This window comes from Borostomias antarcticus (genome assembly GCF_949987555.1).
Source record: "Borostomias antarcticus genome assembly, chromosome: 6".
Classification (NCBI taxonomy): Eukaryota; Metazoa; Chordata; class Actinopteri; order Stomiiformes; family Stomiidae; genus Borostomias; species Borostomias antarcticus.
In genome coordinates this window covers 10238886-10257476 of record NC_140239.1, presented here as the reverse complement: position 1 = coordinate 10257476, position 18591 = coordinate 10238886, and the positions used below count along the sequence as shown (strand labels likewise).

Sequence of the window (18591 nt, the reverse complement as noted above, 5' to 3'; positions counted from 1 at the left end):
TATAAAGCAATACATTACATTAAATTACATTTCAGAGTAAGAGAGGCTAAAAAAGCATCATAGGAGAGACATGGCAAATACGGGTGTGTGTTTGCTATGGCCCAGGCCTAAAGCCGGAAGTGGGCTGGTGTACGTGTGTGTGTGTTAAACTAAATGCTACGACATCCACAGCTTCTTGTAGGGGAGGTTGATGCAGGAACTGTAAACAGAAGAACGTAGGATCAGTCCACATCTGCGTCACTGTAATAATAATAATAATAATAATAATAATAATATGAAATTGCACTTGTATCTGCCTCACTGAGGCATGGAGAACGCCATCATTTTAAACAACGCTACTGTTCATCGTATTATTTATGACAATGAAATCCACCTTTATTGACATACATAATATCAGCTGACACCTGCATGTATATATGTATGTATGTATGTATGTTACACACACATACATGTCAATAGCGGTGGATTTCAAACTTCTCAGAACGATAAGCTATACTGTCTGTTCTACATCTGAATTGCTGACAAAAAACCCTTCTTACAGACAAACAAATGAAACATCTCGTCATATTCAAGTCTCGTCATATTCATATAGAAGCTCTATATAATGAGAGGTAACGTTGATTTATTTTACACAAACAATGGTATCAGTTTCATAAAGTGTTTCTTGAGTTTCATCCATCCATACACACACACACACACAGCCATCGAAGTCGCAGTTTGTGATTTCTCCAGAGTAAGCGCATGCCTGGGTCAGCGTTTGCATGGAGGACCGCACATTTTCCACCGTTCACCCGCCAAGTTAGTTCTTTTAAATAAATTAGGTTGCGTGGAAAGCGGTGCGCATATTCTTTTGTGTGTTCACAGCGTTTTGTAAACGAGGCCCCTGGTGTTCTGGTCTTCAGTCACAACGATCTCTTCTCCAACACAACGGCTCTGCTGTGGCGTGAAGTCCTGAGGGCCCACGGGACTCAATTACTGCACAGAGAAACCATTGTGAACATCTGGAGCGTTAAACGTCTTTGAAACCGCTCCCCTCGCATCTGTAGTCGGTTTGTAGCAGAGGGATTGTACAGGGATTGAACCAAGTTATTGTTTTTCTATCATGAATAAACAACAAACAACAAACAAACCTGTTATGTTCAGCAGGAGCGTCTGCGCTCCTGTGGAATCCCCTGTGGAATCTCCCTGCTTAGAGGGGAGAGGAAAGATGCATGTAGGATGGATGGGACAGCCTCTCTTCTGGTGTTCAGTGGACATGGAGGTGTGGGAGGGGGGTGTTCAGCTGGTCTGGTGTTCAGTGGACAGGAAGGTAGGGGAGTTCAGCTGGTCTGGTGTTCAGTGGACAGGAAGGTAGGGGAGTTCAGCTGGTCTGGTGTTCAGTGGACAGGGAGGTAGGGGAGTTCAGCTGGTCTGGTGTTCAGTGGACAGGGAGGTAGGGGATCACCTGGTCTGGTGTTCAGTGGACAGGGAGTTGGGGGGGGGGGTGTCACCTGGTCTGTGTTCAGTGGACAGGGAGGTAGGGGAATTCAGCTGGTCTGGTGTTCAGTGGACAGGGAGGTAGGGGAGTTCAGCTGGTCTGGTGTTCAGTGGACAGAAAGGTGGGGGGGGTCACCTGGTCTGGTGTTCAGAGGACAGAGAGGTAGGGGAGTTCAGCTGGTCTGGTGTTCAGTGGACAGGGGGGTGGGGGGTTCAGCTGGTCTGGTGTTCAGTGGACAGGGGGTGGGGGTTTCACCTGGTCTGGTGTTCAGTGGACAGGGGGGTGGGGGGTTCAGCTGGTCTGGTGTTCAGAGGACAGGGAGTTGGGGGGTCACCTGGTCTGGTGTTCAGTGGACAGGGAGGTGGGGGGTTCAGCTGGTCTGGTGTTCAGAGGACAGGAAGGTGGGGGGGCTCAGCTGGTCTGGTGTTCAGTGGACAGGAAGGTGGGGGGGGTCACCTGGTCTGGTGTTCAGAGGACAGGAAGGTGGGGGGGCTCAGCTGGTCTGGTGTTCAGTGGACAGGAAGGTGGGGGATCACCTGGTCTGGTGTTCAGTGGACAGGGAGTTGGGGGGGGGGGGTTCACCTGGTCTGGTGTTCATTGGACAGGGAGGTGGGCGGTTCAGCTGGTCTGGTGTTCAGTGGACAGAAAGGTGGGGGGGGGTCACCTGGTCTGGTGTTCAGAGGACAGAGAGGTAGGGGAGTTCAGCTGGTCTGGTGTTCAGTGGACAGGGGGGTGGGGGGTTCAGCTGGTCTGGTGTTCAGTGGACAGGGGGTGGGGGGTTCAGCTGGTCTGGTGTTCAGTGGACAGGGGGGTGGAGGGTTCGGCTGGTCTGGTGTTCAGAGGACAGGGAGTTGGGGGGTCACCTGGTCTGGTGTTCAGTGGACAGGGAGGTGGGGGGTTCAGCTGGTCTGGTGTTCAGAGGACAGGAAGGTGGGGGGGCTCAGCTGGTCTGTGGTCTGGTGTTCAGTGGACAGGGAGGTAGGGGAGTTCAGCTGGTCTGGTGTTCAGTGGACAGGGAGGTGGGGGATCACCTGGTCTGGTGTTCAGTGGACAGGGAGTTGGGGGGGGGGGGGGGGTTCACCTGGTCTGGTGTTCATTGGACAGGGAGGTGGGCAGTTCAGCTGGTCTGGTGTTCAGTGGACAGAAAGGTGGGGGGGGTCACCTGGTCTGGTGTTCAGTGGACAGGGAGGTAGGGGAGTTCAGCTGGTCTGGTGTTCAGTGGACAGGAAGGTGGGGGATCACCTGGTCTGGTGTTCAGTGGACAGGGAGTTGGGGGGGGGGGGGGGGTGTTCACCTGGTCTGTGTTCAGTGGACAGGGAGGTGGGGGGTTCAGCTGGTCTGGTGTTCAGTGGACAGGGGGTTGGGGGGTTCAGCTGGTCTACTGTTCAGAGGACAGGGAGGTTGGGGGGTGGGGTTCAGCTGCTGGGTGGTTGTGGGTTTAGTTTAATTAATGGCCGAGATCATTAATCTCTATAAGAGTGCAGAGTAGTGTTGCAGAGAGAGGGGAGTGGGGTGGGGGGGCTGGGTGAGAGAGGGAGAGAGAGAGAGGCTGAGGGAGGGAGAGAGAAAGAAAGAGAGGCTGAGGGAGGGAGAGAGAGAGGCTGAGGGAGAGAGAGACTGAGGGAGAGAGAGAGAGAGTTCCAACGGCCAGTGGTTCTCAGCAGCAGCCCCATAAAGAGAGCTTCCCCTGGAGGGAGGGCCGGGACAGCCAAGGAGGTTTTTTGTGTGTGTGTGTGTGTGGAGGGTGTGTGTGCGTGTGTGTGTGTGTGTGTGTGTGTGTGTGTGTGTGTGTGTGTGTGTGTGGAGGGGGGGGGGGGGGGGGGGGGTGTAGAAGCGATAGGGATGGCTGGTTTTTCAGGCCGCTTCCCGTAGCTGGGAAGATTAATGTGTGTTCGAGGAATTCCTCCACCTTCCAGTGGCTTTACATCATAACCCAGCCAGCATAGCCAGCACACCCCTGCCGTGCCCCCCCCCCCCACACACACACACACACGCTGGAGTCCTTGGAAAAGCCTAGAAGTATTAGAGGGATGTTCAAGATCAGAGAAATGTCTTGTTTCTCCCTGTCAGCACACAATGTGAAATAATTCAGCATTTTCACAATTTCAGTACTTTAGAAGATATTATTTGCTGTCTTATGTCTGGTGTGTTATGTCAGGTGTGTTATGTCTGGTATGTTATGTCAGGTGTGTTAAGTCAGGTGTGTTATGTCTGCTGTGTTATGTCAGGTGTGTTATGTCAGGTGTGTTATGTCAGGTGTGTTATGTCTGGTGTGTTATGTCTGGTGTGTTATGTCTTTTGTGTTATGTCTGGTGTGTTATGTCTGGTGTGTTATGTCTGGTGTGTTATGTCAGGTGTGTTATGTCAGGTGTGTTATGTGTGGTGTGTTATGTGTGGTGTGTTATGTCTGGTGTGTTATGTTTTGTGTGTTATGTCTGGTGTGTTATGTCTGGTGTGTTATGTCAGGTGTGTTATGCGTGGTGTGTTATGTCAGGTGTGTTATGTCTGGTGTGTTACATCTGGTGTTTGTATGAGTTGTGGGTGAACGCAGACTGAGCGTGTCATCTCTGCTCTCACTCACCCCCCCTCCCCCCTCACCTCATCAACCTGTCACTGTCACAGTGTGTTACTCCAATTAGCTTTCCAGAACTGCTTCTACAAATTCTGCAGCTGATTTAACAAGCAGCGTCATTCTCCACTCACCAACCTTCACTAATATTCCTGCCGGCAGCCGTCCTCATTAATCTACTGTATCTGAGAGAGAGAGAGACAAAGAGAGGGGGGGGGGAGAGGGAGAAAGAGAGAGGAGGTGGGGGGGTGAGAGAGAAAGAGAGAGTGGGGGGGGGGGAGTGAGAGAGGCAGAGGGAGAGGTTTTCCCCACTGTAAACTTTTACCTGGCTAAAATGAATGAAGCGTTGAAGAGATTGGACAGGTGGGTGGAGAGGGAGGTGGGACGGTGGTCTGAATGAAGGCACTTTCGGCTGGGATGGAAGAAAAAACAATTAACACCCCAGGCTCAAACGAACATTGATCTCCCTCCCACCGTCGTCTCGCTGTGCAAGCTGCGCCGAGTCTCTGTCCATATAAGGTTCCACCCGAACCCTCCTCAGGAAATTCTGTATTAAACATCAATGAATCATCTAGGGAAGACGTCGAGTTGCCCTCGGTTCCTCTCCCCTGAGCCTCCCTGAGCCAGAGACAGACAGACGAGGAGGTGTGTCAGTTAGTCCCCGGCTCCTGTGATCAGATCCCCCCGCCAGACGCCAGCGCCGCGCGCTCACTTTGTTCTCCGCGGTCTTTGTAGATGGCGCACCCCGCGTACCTCGGAGGAACCTGCACCCACGCAGGCATCTGTAGTCCCTCAGAATAACGACAACAGCAACAGGCTATCTGAGGACAGAGAGAGGAGGAGGGAGTTTACACCAACATCCTCTAATAGGGTGCACCTGTTGAATGGATGGATAGTCTTTAGGTACTGTGCAGATACAGTATACTGGGCTAGGGTAACAGTAGTCTCAAATAGATCCATCTATCTATCTATCTATCTATCTCTCTCTCTCTCTCCGTCCGTCCCGAGTAGGACGTCCGTCCGTCCGATCATTCAATCAATCAATCAATCAAAGCTTTATTTGTATAGCGCATTTCATACCCAGAGGCAACACAATGCGCTTATGCGCTTTACAGAGAACAAGGGAGGTGGGCATACGACCCACTCTCTACATATTCCAGAGGGAAGCAAAAAAACAGTTATCACCCGGGGGCCCGATAAGTGAGCTGTAAAAATTCTTCCCTGACCCCTCTCAACAAGGCGATCGAGCAAGCTCCAGGAGTATGTTTGTCTACCGGCTAAGAACATTTATAAAGCAATACATTGCATTAAATTACATTTCAGAGTGAGAGAGGCTAAAAGCATCATAGGAGAGAGAATATTCTACGGACATGCTACATCATCCACAGCAGACACAGGGGTATCTATCGGACTTCGGGAGGTCTGCTGGTGACAGTGGGGCATCCACTGGACCTGGTTAGAAGATAGGAGGGAGAGAGAGAGGTACTAGGGAGAGGGAAGGCAGAGAAGGGTTAGTAGCACATAGAGCCATACAGACCACACAGATATTGAAACAGGCAACCTGGGGCAAGCTCCTGGAATATATTTGTCTAATGGCTAAGAACATTTAAAGAACAATAAATAACATTAAATTAAATTTTCGGAGCAAGAAAGGCTAAGAGCATCAGGTCCAGGCCTAAGCCGGATGTGGACTGACGTGTGTCTGTGTGTACGTGTGTGTGTGTGTGTACTAAATACTACGATATCCACAGCTCCGCAGCTGACACTGGACCTGGTTAGAGGATAGGAGGGAGAGAGAGAGGCACTAGGGGAGACAGAAAACGGTTAGTAGCACACTGAGTCATTGAAGCAACACAACAGTCAGAACAAGCCTGTTTCAGGATAACCAGCCTCTGTACACTACTTGATATACATACATTGCATAGCAGGATAAATACCAATGTATACAGAGGATTCACAGGTAGGTTTCAGGCTGCCTTTCTGTGTCTCAAGGTCCTAGCTAGTCATTGTAGGCTAGGTCGAAAAGGTACGTCTTGAGGTCTCGCTTGAAGACCTCCGTTGTTTCGGCCCTTCTTAGGCACTCCGGTAGGGTGTTCCAGAGGTTGGGGGCATAGAAACCAAAAGCTGCCTCTCCATGTTTCTTGGTCCTGGCTTTTGGAACTGTTAAAAGTTCAGTGCCTGAGGATCTAAGTGGTCTGTTTGGCATGTACTTAACAAGCATGTCTGAAATATATTCTGGTGAGTGACTGTGGAGAGATTTATAGACTAGAAATAGTATTTTAAAGTCTATTCTAGAGTTGACTGGTAACCAGTGTAGTGATTTTAACGCTGGTGTGATGCGTGCCCTTCGTCTAGTCTTAGTGAGGACTCGTGCTGCAGCATTCTGTATTATTTGTAGCTTAGATATTGCTTTCTTTGGTAGGCCTGATAGTAGAGCATTGCAGTAGTCCAGCCTGCTTGTGATGAAAGCGTGCATTAATCTTTCGGTGTCAGCCTGAGAGAGAAAGGGTTGCACCTTGGCAATGTTCCTTAGGTGGTAAAAGGATGTCTTTGTATCATTACGCCTAGTATGGTACTCCATACAAGAGGTCTTCTCGGGTCTGAAATACCAATGCTGGAGAAAGGTCTGGCTGCACTCATCCCTCATTCGGGGATGGGGGGGGGCTGTATTTCTTCAAACCAAGCAGATTCATCTTCGCCGGAGCGGTCACGTAGCCTGGATTGAATCTGATTGGGCGGACAACATATTCCGTCGCCACTGATTGGGCAGTAATGAATGACAAGGCTTATTGCCAAAACCTATATCCGTTGAGCCAGACTAGGATAACAGGTATACTGGGTTCAGGGTTTTTCCTGCCTAGAGGATTTTTTGGCGCCCCCCCAAAGAGATTTTAGCCAGGGCCAAAGGAAAACCACCAGTGCCAAAATGCAAATAATTGAGAGGAAAAATAGCAATTCAAATCCTCTCCAAATGTGATTGATAGCTTGTTTCAAGTGCAGCCCACCCGTCACTCTTGCATTGTCCATGGCTTGGACCACTAGTAATCAAGATCATTAATAGACAGGTTATTATCAGTATCTTTAACAATTTGTCTTCATATCCATTTTGTGTCATGTCGGGAGATTTCCTGCGATTGTGAAAACTGAGCTCAGTCAGAACAACAGCGAAGAATATAATCCATCCGATCATTACACCTAGTATGGTACTCCATACTCCATACTAGAGGTCTTCTCGGGTCTGAAATGTGGACCCGAAACCGAGATGGACCCGAGACATTCGTTCCGAGATCCGACTAAATCCGATCATTTTTAAAAATATGTATACCGAACCCGATTTTGTCCGAGAGCAGGAGTAGGACAGAGACCCGAGACCCAAGTCGGATCAGGTATTTTACGGATCTGACAGGTAGTAGTAGCAAGTAGCCTAGTAGCATTAATCGCTTAGGCTGTCACGGCTGTTGGCTTGCATGCTGTTGCATCACAGTTGGATGGAATTGCGATTTATCCTCTCAATCTCGACAGGATCAATCGCTGTTTTGTCAGGCTATGATGTGGCAGCATGGAAATGAAACGGCCGTAAATAAATAAGGCTACAAAAAGCTGCCGCTAGGTTTGACCTCTTTATATTCATTTTCTTTCAGCTTATTTTTCATAAGGTAGGCTACTGGTGGTGGCTGCCGTGTCTCCGCTCGCTTCGCGGCCGCGGTCTCACTGAATACGCGTCATGTGTTTCTCTCGGGTATTACGCATAATGACACAGACCCGAGACCCGAGGTAATAGAATCGGATCCACCCGAACCCAATTGACCATAATAAAAGCGTGGAAAGGTTCGGGTCCTCTCGGATTTACCCGACCCGTGAATACCTGTACTCCATACTCCATACTAGTCGTACCATTAAGGGACCAACAGGTTTCTGCACTACGTCGTCCCCGTAACTTAGCCACAGTAACACAGTCACAAAGCAAAAGAGTGGTTTATTTCCCTAAGGGCCCACATAGGCCTTTACAAGATATGTGCATATAAAACTAAATAACCCCTAAACAACAAAACATGTCGCTAATGAAAACAGACACAGGCCATTGGTAACTAATAACTATACTATGGCAGGACAGCAGGGGAGAGAATAAACATAACCAACAACCTGGGGAATGAATGGTAGAAGATAACTAATATACAAACTGAACAGAAAATAGTTTGCTTACCAGGGGATAGGGGGGAGAAGCATAACTGAAAGATTACCCACAGTTACAATATAAAACTAGAAACCAAGGCACAGCACAAAGAGTGTGGAGGCAGTGTTGAGCAGTGTTGAGCACTGTTGAGCAGTGTTGAGGGGGCATCTCTCCTCTCCAGAGTCTCACACCTCTCTGTAGGTTTGGGAGAGCAGGGCAGGATGCACCAATTAGTCATCACTCCCTCGCCGAGCCTCCATAGAGGACGGGGCGAAGCATAACACTACTGTATCTATCTATCTATCTGTCTATCTGTCTGTCTGTCTGTCTGTCTGTCTGTCTGTCTGTCTGTCTGTCTGTCTAATCTATTTTATCTATCTAATCTATCTTCATTTACGCTGTGCCAGTGCTGGAGAAAGGTCTGGCTGCACTCATCCCTCATTCGGGGCTGTATTTCTTCAAACCAAGCAGATTCATCTTCGCCGGAGCGGTCATGTAGTCTGGATTGAATCTGATTGGGCGGACAACATATTCCGTCGCCACTGATTAGGCAGTAATGAATGACAAGGCTTATTGCCAAAACCTATATCCGTTGAGCCAGACTAGGATAACAGGTATACTGGGTTCAGGGTTTTTCCTGCCTAGAGGATTTTTTGGCGCCCCCCCAAAGAGATTTTAGCCAGAGCCAAAGGAAAATCACCAGTGCCAAAATGCAAATAATTGAGAGGAAAAATAGCCATTCAAATCCTCTCCAAATGTGATTGATAGCTTGTTTCAAGTGCAGCCCACCCGTCACTCTTGCATTGTCCATGGCTTGGACCACTAGTAATCAAGATCATTAATAGACAGGTTATTATCAGTATCTTTAACAATTTGTCTTCATATCCATTTTGTGTCATGTCGGGAGATTTCCTGCGATTGTGAAAACTGAGCTCAGTCAGAACAACAGCGAAGAATATAGGCCTATATACGCTGGTAGGCTACTCGGCATAAATGAAGTCTCCGACGCAAATTCAGCCGAGGCACGTACGTCACGGCCGGGGGGGTCAGCAGAGGTTAATCAGTCACGCATGACGCAGCACCAGCTGACTGTAGCTGTCATAGCATTGGTCAGCTCACTAGAGCGCATGTATTTAAGCTGTCAAAACATGTCATTGTTCGCGCTTGCCTTTACTGCTGGTTGTGCATTGCATGCTCGCTGCTTCCGCGTTCTCTGCTCTGGCGTCCGCTGCCGTTACTGCTATTGCTCGTGTCTGCGCGCTCGCTGCTCCGCGTCTTGCTCGCGTTCCGTGCTCATATTGTGATTTGGTGCGTTTGCTGCCTGCTGCCCGCGGTGTCCTCGCTGCTTCCGCGTTCTCTGCTCTTGCGTTCCTCTCTGCCCGCGTCGTCTCTCCGGTCCGTGGTTTGGGGGTCCGTTTAGTGGCGTCGTGGAGCGCCGGTTTCCGAGGCCGAGGTGCCCGTCTCCCTGTAGCACCGTCGTGCCATACTTGCGTATGGTTCAGTTGCTCGCATAGCTTGCGTTGGAGTCCGTTTAAGCATTGCTACGCGCCGGTCACTGGGTTTCATTCATGGCCCGCTGATGTCGGAGGTTGTCCGTGCCTCGTCTGCCGCATTACTCAACTGTCGATGTGCGCCGGGTGCGTTCGCCATTGAAATGTTTGCAGTTTCGGGCGTGGACGTGCTATGTGGATTCTCTATGTATTTGGTTCATCTAAGTCCTCCCCTCGCGGCTCGTTCGTGGATTCGCTGGCTGCATGACAGGCTATACTGCTCGTTGCTAACTAGCTGGCGTTCGTCAAGGTTCCCGTGTTGCACGTCGGGGCGTCATTATGTTGGATTGCTAATACTAGCTCATGATTCATTATGTTAGATTGCTAATACTAGCTCATGATTCATTATGTTAGATTGCTAATACTAGCTCATGATTCATTATGTTAGATTGCTAATACTGGCTCATGATTCATTATGTTAGATTGCTAATACTAGCTCATGATTCATTGTTAGATTGCTAATACTAGCTCATGATTCATTATGTTAGATTGCTGATACTAGCTCATGATTCATTATGTTGGATTGCTAATACTAGCTCATGATTCATTATGTTGGATTGCTAATACTAGCTCATGATTCATTATGTTAGATTGCTAATACTAGCTCATGATTCTCGCGTTCAATTGTTGCAGCCCGAGGGTTCCGGCCGAACTGCCTCTACTCGCTAGCACCCATGATTGCGAGTGCCTCCACGCAGCTAGCGTTAGCCGTTCGGTGTGGCTAATGCTAGCTATGTCCCCATCAATCAATCTAAGCTTGTTTGATAGCGCATTTCATGCCCTGGGGCGGCACAATGCGCTTTCCTGAGGACATGGGAGGTGGGTATACGTCCCACCCCTACATATCTGGTAGGGACCTGACGTTCATGATCGTATCGAAATTGCTTCCGGAGATACAAACAATATGGAGATATATGTTAAATAAATAAATGAATGTAAGTAAAGAGATATAGAAACGATAAATTTTATGATAATATTACGGCTGTCTCGCCTGTCTGGTAGGCCTGGCTTGTATGGCCGATTGCTTCGGCATGTCCAAACCTCGTTCGGGGACAACGACGGCGATGATGCCTTACCAATTATTGCAGTTTATTGGGTTTATGAATAGTTCGGGTCAGTAGCATCAGGCTACTGCATGATTCCTTAGGGCAACGTACTGTAACTTGTGAATTGTCATCATTTGATACAAGCCATTATGCTGCAATCTGCTGCGTGTGCGCGACTATCCTGGCTGTTTTGGTTTAACGCGGTGCTTATTCCTTCCACCATTTCCGTTCGTCGCCTGCTCCTCCGCAGTGTTAGGGGCAGGGTTTACGGGCTTTTCTTTCTAAATGTAAAAGGGATGTATGCTACGCTGGTCACGCTTCAATGTCGGATGTGTCATTTTACGCTGCGTTGGGATCCTGCATCGCTCTTCGCATTTAGCCCTCTGCGTTATTTCAAAGACTACTCACCTGATTATAATGCTGCGTGCATGACATGATCGGTTTGTCGACTGGACGATGGATAGGGTGTTATGCGTGACGTGCAGTTTCTCTATCGTTGTTATATTTTGCGGGGCCCCTCAGTGGTCTTGGAAACGCTTCTCTTCTGCAATAACGGTGCACCGTGAATTTTATCAGCTATGATCGTTCGTCCATTCCGTTCGTCAATAATAGAAAGGGAGAGAGAGAAAAGAAAAAAGACAAATCGTTGTTTTGTCGGTTATTTGCTGTCTGGACTGGTGCATGGTTTTCTGGCGGGGCCTGGCTGCCTGTTGTTTCCCACACGTAAAAATCTGTTGTCTGCTGTTCGGGAGCCCGAGGTGGTGGACGCGCTGCTGGAGAAGGAGGTCAGGAAGGGCTTCATGATCGGTCCGTATAGCTCGTCTCCGTTTCTATCGCGCGCTTTGGTCCACTCGGCGTTGCTACTCGTAAGTACTCGGGTAAAAAAATAAAAAATAAATAAAAAAGCGGTTGATTATCGACCTTTCTGCCCCCCACGACGACGTGGTTCCCAGCGTTAACAGCCTGATACCCCTGCCTTCTTTTTCCCTCTGCTACGCGTCGGTCGATCACGCGATTAAGCTAATTACAGCGGCCGGTCGAGGTGCGTGGCTGTCTAAGGCAGACATCACGGACGCGTTCAAAGTGATGCCCCTTCATCCGTCGCAGTGGCATTTGTTCGGCGTCCGGTGGCGCGGCCTGATGTATTTTTCGGTTCGGCTGGCTTTTGGCTGTCGGAGCAGCCCCAAGATTTTCGACTCGCTCGCTGAGGCGTTATGCTGGATCCTGCTGAATAACTGCCGACTACGTTCGTTGTCCACCTGCTGGACGATTTTCTGCTCGTCGATTATTCCTCTGCCGACCCGGGCCACTGTATCACGGCCCTGCGTGGCGTTTTCTCCCGGCTGGGCGTCCCTCTGTCCGACGAGAAGACTATCGGCCCGCTCACGCAGCTCGAGTTTCTCGGCATCCTCCTGGATGGCGTGGAAATGCAAGCCTCTCTGCCCCTCGATAAGCTGGATCGGGTTCGGTGCGTCATGCGTGAAGCGCGCGAGCGTTTGGTTATCACTAAGCGGGAATTGCTCTCACTGCTCGGGCATCTGAACTTCGCGATGCGCGTCACCCGCAGGGCCGCTCATTCGTTTCCCGGCTGCTCGAGCTGGCCCGGTCCGTCGTGCGGTTGCAGGACCCGGTCTGCTTAGACGAGGGCTGTCGTTTGGACCTCCGGTTGGTCCCAGTTGTGCGACGGGTGGAACGGCGTTTCATTTTTCTACAACGACGGCTATGACTCTTCGGCGTCCCTCCGGCTGTTTACTGATGCTGCGCCTTCGGTGGGTTTTGGGGGTATATTCGGTATTAACTGGCTTTCTAGCGCTTGGCCTACCGAACTGACCTCACAAACTAACCAAGCCAGCTCCACGGCGCTCATGGAGCTGTATCCCATCGTAGTCGCTACAATATTGTGGGGACCTCAGTGGTCTAGAAAACGTATTTTATTCTTCTGCGACAACGAGGCCACAGTTACAATAATCAACAATGGTCGTTCGAACGTTCCGTTCATCAACAAATTCATACGCCGCTCACATGGCTGTCCGTGCAGGGGAACTTCATTTTCCGCGCCGTGCACATTCCTGGCCTCGACAATAAAAATCGCTGACTCGCTGTCCCGGTTTAATTTGCAGAAGTTCTGCGTTTATGCCCGGATGCGCTCCGTCCGGCCTGGTCTGCCCTTTTTTTCGGCAGACGGTTCTGGACTGAATGAAGCCCTGATGCCCCTCCTGTCATCCGCCTCCCGATACATGAGGGCCGGTCTAGCCAAGACCACATTAAAACAATACGACTCTGCATGGTCTCACTTCACTACGTTCTGCTCCACATTCTGGATGCCCAGAGAGCTATGAGTGGACTGTGACATTGGGTTGGGGGGGTACTGCGTATTCAGGTGGTCATGTGGCTGGTGCACTATTAAATGTTGTCTGGCTCATCAGTCAGAGCGCTCCGTCAACCCTTCTGCGCATGCGGGCCGCGGAGTTGCTGGTGTGTTCTTTTGGGGGGTAGTTTGCAGGTATTCCACCTGCGTCGGCCGGTGGATGCCAGAGTAGCCGCTAGCTGGTCTCTGTGGCTTTCCGTGGTGGGCGCCATGGACGCAGAGACACTAGGCTGGCTGTATCTCCCGCGGAACCCACGAAGCGTCGGCCCGTGGGGACCAGGGACTATAATGTACAGCAGTCCTCCTGTGGCACTCTTTGACGGTCTTAGTGGGCTGAGTTACCTCCGAGCGTCTTCCCGATCGCGGCCCACTCTGATCGTCATTGAGGCAGGGGGCTAGATGCCGTTCCCCCTTCCTGGCTCTCTGGGCCAAGGGCTTGGCCCAGAGGGGGGGAACACCTAGATTGCCTCCCCCTGCTAACGCGCTCCACGCCGGTGGAGCGCTTTCCACGCCGGTGGAAGGCAGGGGGCCCCCCGGACAGAGCACACCGCCAAAATTCATATGCATATATTATGCCGCTTGTATATAAATGTTCAAATTTGACAAAAGTGATCTCGTCTGAATATGGAGGTTTCCCCAAAAAAATTGTGTGCACATCACCCCCTAAAGACCCATTCTGAGCCAGGAAAAACCCTGGCGTTGTTCTAGGGCTTAGGATGGGGGTCAAACTCATTCTAGTTCAGGGGCTGCATACGGCCCAATCTGATCTCAAGTGGGCCGGACCAGTAAAATCATTGCATAATAACCTATGAAGAACGACAACTCCAAATTCCCTTTGTTTTAGTGCAAACAAGGACAAGTAGGCTACATTCTGAAAATGTTCACATTCAATGAACTATCTTTTTACAAAACATTATGAACAACTAAAATTTCTTAAGAAAAATAAGTGCAATTTCAACAATAGTATGCCTTAGTTTATCATTTACTGTACATATGTGCATTACAACTTAGAGATCACAGTGTATCTACAAAGGCACAAAACATTTAGTCACAGGTATCTGGACCTGAACAATATACTATTTTACTTTATGATCAAAGCAACTAGTCAAGATCTATACATTATTTTAAATTAACATTAATTTCCACATCTGTGTAGTGATCCTGACCACCTAGACTGACACACCACACCATACAAACTAAAGTGTGAACTATTAAGGAAGAAGGTTAAGTTATCCCTCTGCCTTGCAAACATTTATAAAAATACATAAATGTGGCAGTGCATGAACAATAGGGCTCCACCAAACCAAACTATTTTGTACTGAAGCTGCAGACTGACATTATACTGCACAATGTTCAGTGTCTTTAAATATTTCCACAGTAAGTATTCATTTTCACAGAAATATAGGCATATTCTTCAGGGTGCAAAAGTGTCTGATTCAGCATTTTACAATAAGTAGGCTTACTCACTGTTTAATTTGTTCCTGAAACTTGGCGTCTTTAAGCCTTCACAAGTGCATCAATATCAGGCGTCAAATCCTGAGTAGCAGCTAATTTCAGGATGTCATTTAAGTGTCACTTGTGTGTGAGCCTTGAGCACAGCTTTTTTTTTTATTGATGCTCATTACAGAGAAAACCTTTTCATAAACGTAGGTAGTCCCGCACAAAACCTTTGCAGCAAGGGCTGTCAATTTGGGGTACCCTGGCAAGAGATACTGATAAAATGTTTTCCAAACCTGCCAAGGCAGATTTTTCCTTCAAATCCGAATCACACTGCAAGCCAATTATTTCAAGTTGAATGTCGACAGGCAGATCGGCCTTGACTGTGAATGGCAGTTACTTTTATTGAAAAATTGCAGTTAATGTCTTTTTAATTTTTACACTTTGCAAAGTCATCCCGCGGGCCATATGTTTGAGACCCCTGGCTTAGGGTAAATTGGGGACAGGATAATACCCGTATCTAGCTAGTGCTAGCTAAGGTGAAAGACATGGCTAATGATCATAAGTAGCACTAACGTTACATACAGTAGCTGCAGCAACAGAGGGTGGCGACGCTAGGTTTGGCAAGGTGAACTAGTTAGCTAGGTTTCTATGTTACGTTAGTTTGCTTGCTTGCTTGTAGAAGCTATCTAGCTATCGTAGCCTACGCAACATTCGATGTCTGGAACTGCAGCCGTTATGAAATGCTACACTGCTGAAGTCTAAACACTCTTTATCCTGACATGAATGAGACGAGAGACGAGAAGACAGCACTACAGCGAGTGACTGAGAGGAGGCAGGGCAGTGGGCACTGCAGCGTGTGTGTGTGTGCATGTGTGTGTGTCTGTGTGCGTGTATTGTGTGTTTGTGCGTGCGCCGTGCGTGCGTGTATTGTGTGTGTGCGCGTGTGTATGTGTGTGTGCGTGTATTGTGTGCGCATGTGTGTGTATGTGTGTGTGCGTGTATTGTGTGCGTATGTGTGTACAACCCTAGACTGCATCTAACCAGTGCCTTCCATTCTTTCTTTGTTTCCACAGCTCACTCTGCAGAGCACCAAGTCCAGAGTGGCCTTCTTCGAAGAACTGTAAACATGCGTGTGTGTGTGTGTGCGCGTGTATGTGTGTGTGCGTGCATGTGTGTGTATGTGCACATGAAAAGCCTCTCATCACTACATTCCCAGTCAGCTGTGTGCGTGGTCCACTACAGCCCGCACTCTGGTCCCTGGGGACCCCTGTCCACCGCTGTGGTCATCATGAAGGACCCGTTCGTCCGGACTGAAGAAGTTTACACTCACACAGAGACCCGCCCTGCCCCACGCTCTCTAGCTGCCTGAAGCCACCCGCTTGAAAGGTGTTTTTCCAGGCCACCAGGGCCACTCTGCCGAGGGAGAAGCAGGCCGGTACGACGATGAACCTGGGTTGGCTGCTACTCTGAACCAGATGAAAGTACTGGAGCTCTCCTTAACTCTTTTAATGTTTGTAATCTTGTTGTTTTTTCTGTGAATGCAATTTATTTTGGGAATATTAATAATACATGTTAAATGAAAAAGTAGTGAATTTGAATATTTACTTTTTGGTCTTTTGTATCTTTTGAAGACATTTTACATGGGTGAAGTTACCTTTTCAGAAACACTATGTTGTTTTGTAGCAATATAATGGAAATATGATGTGCAAAATAAATGAATCTGAAGTCTAAAATATTTGAGTTTTTTTTATAACCTATCCTGATCGTGCTGTGTTGTTCTAGAATGTCTGCCAACTGTGCCCCCCCCCCCCCTTCAATGATGACATCATAGGCCACATCAGACTACAGGTAAAGCTATGAAAGCAGGTGTTATAGATATAAAAAGAGGGTTAAGGTTATGGGAGCAGGTGTTATGATAGATACGGTATATAAAGAGGGTTAATGTTACGAAAAACCCTGGTTTTGTTCTAGGGCTTAGAATGGGGGTCAAACTCATTCTAGTTCAGGGGCTGCATACGGCCCAATCTGATCTCAAGTGGGCCGGACCAGTAAAATCATTGCATAATAACCTATGAAGAACGACAACTCCAAATTCCCTTTGTTTTAGTGCAAACAAGGACAAGTAGGCTACATTCTGAAAATGTTCACATTCAATGAACTATCTTTTTACAAAACATTATGAACAACTAAAATTTCTTAAGAAAAATAAGTGCAATTTCAACTACAGTATGCCTTAGTTTATCATTTACTGTACTGTGCATTACAACTTAGAGATCACAGTGTATCTACAAAGGCACAAAACATTTAGTCACAGGTATCTGGACCTGAACAATATACTATTTTACTTTATGATCAAAGCAACTAGTCAAGATCTATAAATTATTTTCAATTAACATTAATTTCCACATCTGTGTAGTGATCCTGACCACCAGAACTGACACACCACACCATACAAACTAAAGTGGGAACTATTAAGGAAGAAGGTTAAGTTATCCCTCTGCCTTGCAAACATTTATAAAAATACATAAATGTGGCAGTGCATGAACAATAGGGCTCCACCAAACCAAACTATTTTGTACTGAAGCTGCAGACTGACATTATACTGCACAATGTTCAGTGTCTTTAAATATTTCCACAGTAAGTATTCATTTTCACAGAAATATAGGCCTATTCTTTAGGGTGCAAAAGTGTCTGAATCAGCATTTTACAATAAGTAGGCTTATACTCACTGTTTAATTTGTTCCTGAAACTTGGCGTCTTTAAGCCTTCACAAGTGCATCAATATCAGGCGTCAAATCCTGAGTAGCAGCTAATTTCAGGATGTCATTTAAGTGTCACTTGTGTGTGAGCCTTGAGCACAGCTTTTTTTTATTGATGCTCATTACAGAGAAAACCTATTCACAAACGTAGTCCCGCACAAAACCTTTGCAGCAAGGGCTGTCAATTTGGGGTACCCTGGCAAGAGATACTGATAAAATGTTTTCCAAACCTGCCAAGGCAGATTTTTCCTTCAAATCCGAATCACACTGCAAGCCAATTATTTCAAGTTGAATGTCGACAGGCAGATCGGCCTTGACTGTGAATGGCAGTTACTTTTATAGAAAAATTGCAGTTAATGTCTTTTTAATTTTTACACTTTGCAAAGTCATCCCGTGGGCCATATGTTTGAGACCCCTGGCTTAGGGTAAATTGGGGACAGGACAATACCCGTATCTAGCTAGTGCTAGCTAAGTTGAAAGACATGGCTAATGAGCATAAGTAGCACTAACGTTACATACAGTAGCTGCAGCAACATGGTGGCGACGCTAGGTTTGGCTAGGAGAACTAGTTAGCTAGGTTACGTTAGTTTGCTTGCTTGCTTGCTTGTAGAAGCTATCTAGCTATCGTAGCCTACGCAACATTCGATGTCTGGAACTGCAGCCGTTATGAAATGCTACACTGCTGAAGTCTAAACACTCTTTATCCTGACATGAATGAGACGAGTGACGGGAAGACAGCACTACAGCGAGTGACTGAGAGGAGGCAGGGCTATGTGGGCACTGCAGCGTGTGTGTGTGTGTGTGTGTATGTGTGCGTGCGTGCGCGCGTGTATTGTGTGTGTGTGCGCGTGTGTATGTGTGTGTGCGTGTATTGTGTGCGCATGTGTGTGTATGTGTGTGTGCGTGTATTGTGTGCATATGTGTGTACAACCCTAGACTGCATCTAACCAGCGCCTTCCATTCTTTCTTTGTTTCCACAGCTCACTCTACAGAGCACCAAGTCCAGAGTGGCCTTCTTCGAAGAACTGTAAACGCGTGTGTGTGTGTGTGCGCGCGCGTGTGTGTGTGTGTGCTTGTGCATGTGTGTGCGTGCATGTGTGTGTATGTGCACATGAAAAGCCTCTCATCACTACATTCCCAGTCAGCTGTGTGCGTGGTCCACTACAGCCCGCGCTCTGGTCCCTGGGGACCCCTGTCCACCGCTGTGG

At 48.1% G+C, this 18591-nt stretch overlaps 1 protein-coding gene across 1 annotated transcript in view; it reads left to right on the top strand.

Moving 5' to 3' along the window:
* The window catches only part of nf2a (NF2, moesin-ezrin-radixin like (MERLIN) tumor suppressor a), an 89336-nt gene extending 73073 nt beyond the window's left edge, over positions 1 to 16263 (top strand). The window contains exon 16 of the mRNA XM_084439265.1: positions 15698 to 16263. Within this exon, the coding sequence (XP_084295391.1) occupies positions 15698 to 15748 (51 nt within the window). The 3' untranslated portion in view covers positions 15749 to 16263. The remainder of the gene's footprint in view (positions 1 to 15697) is intronic.
* The last annotated feature ends 2328 nt before the right edge of the window (positions 16264 to 18591 follow it).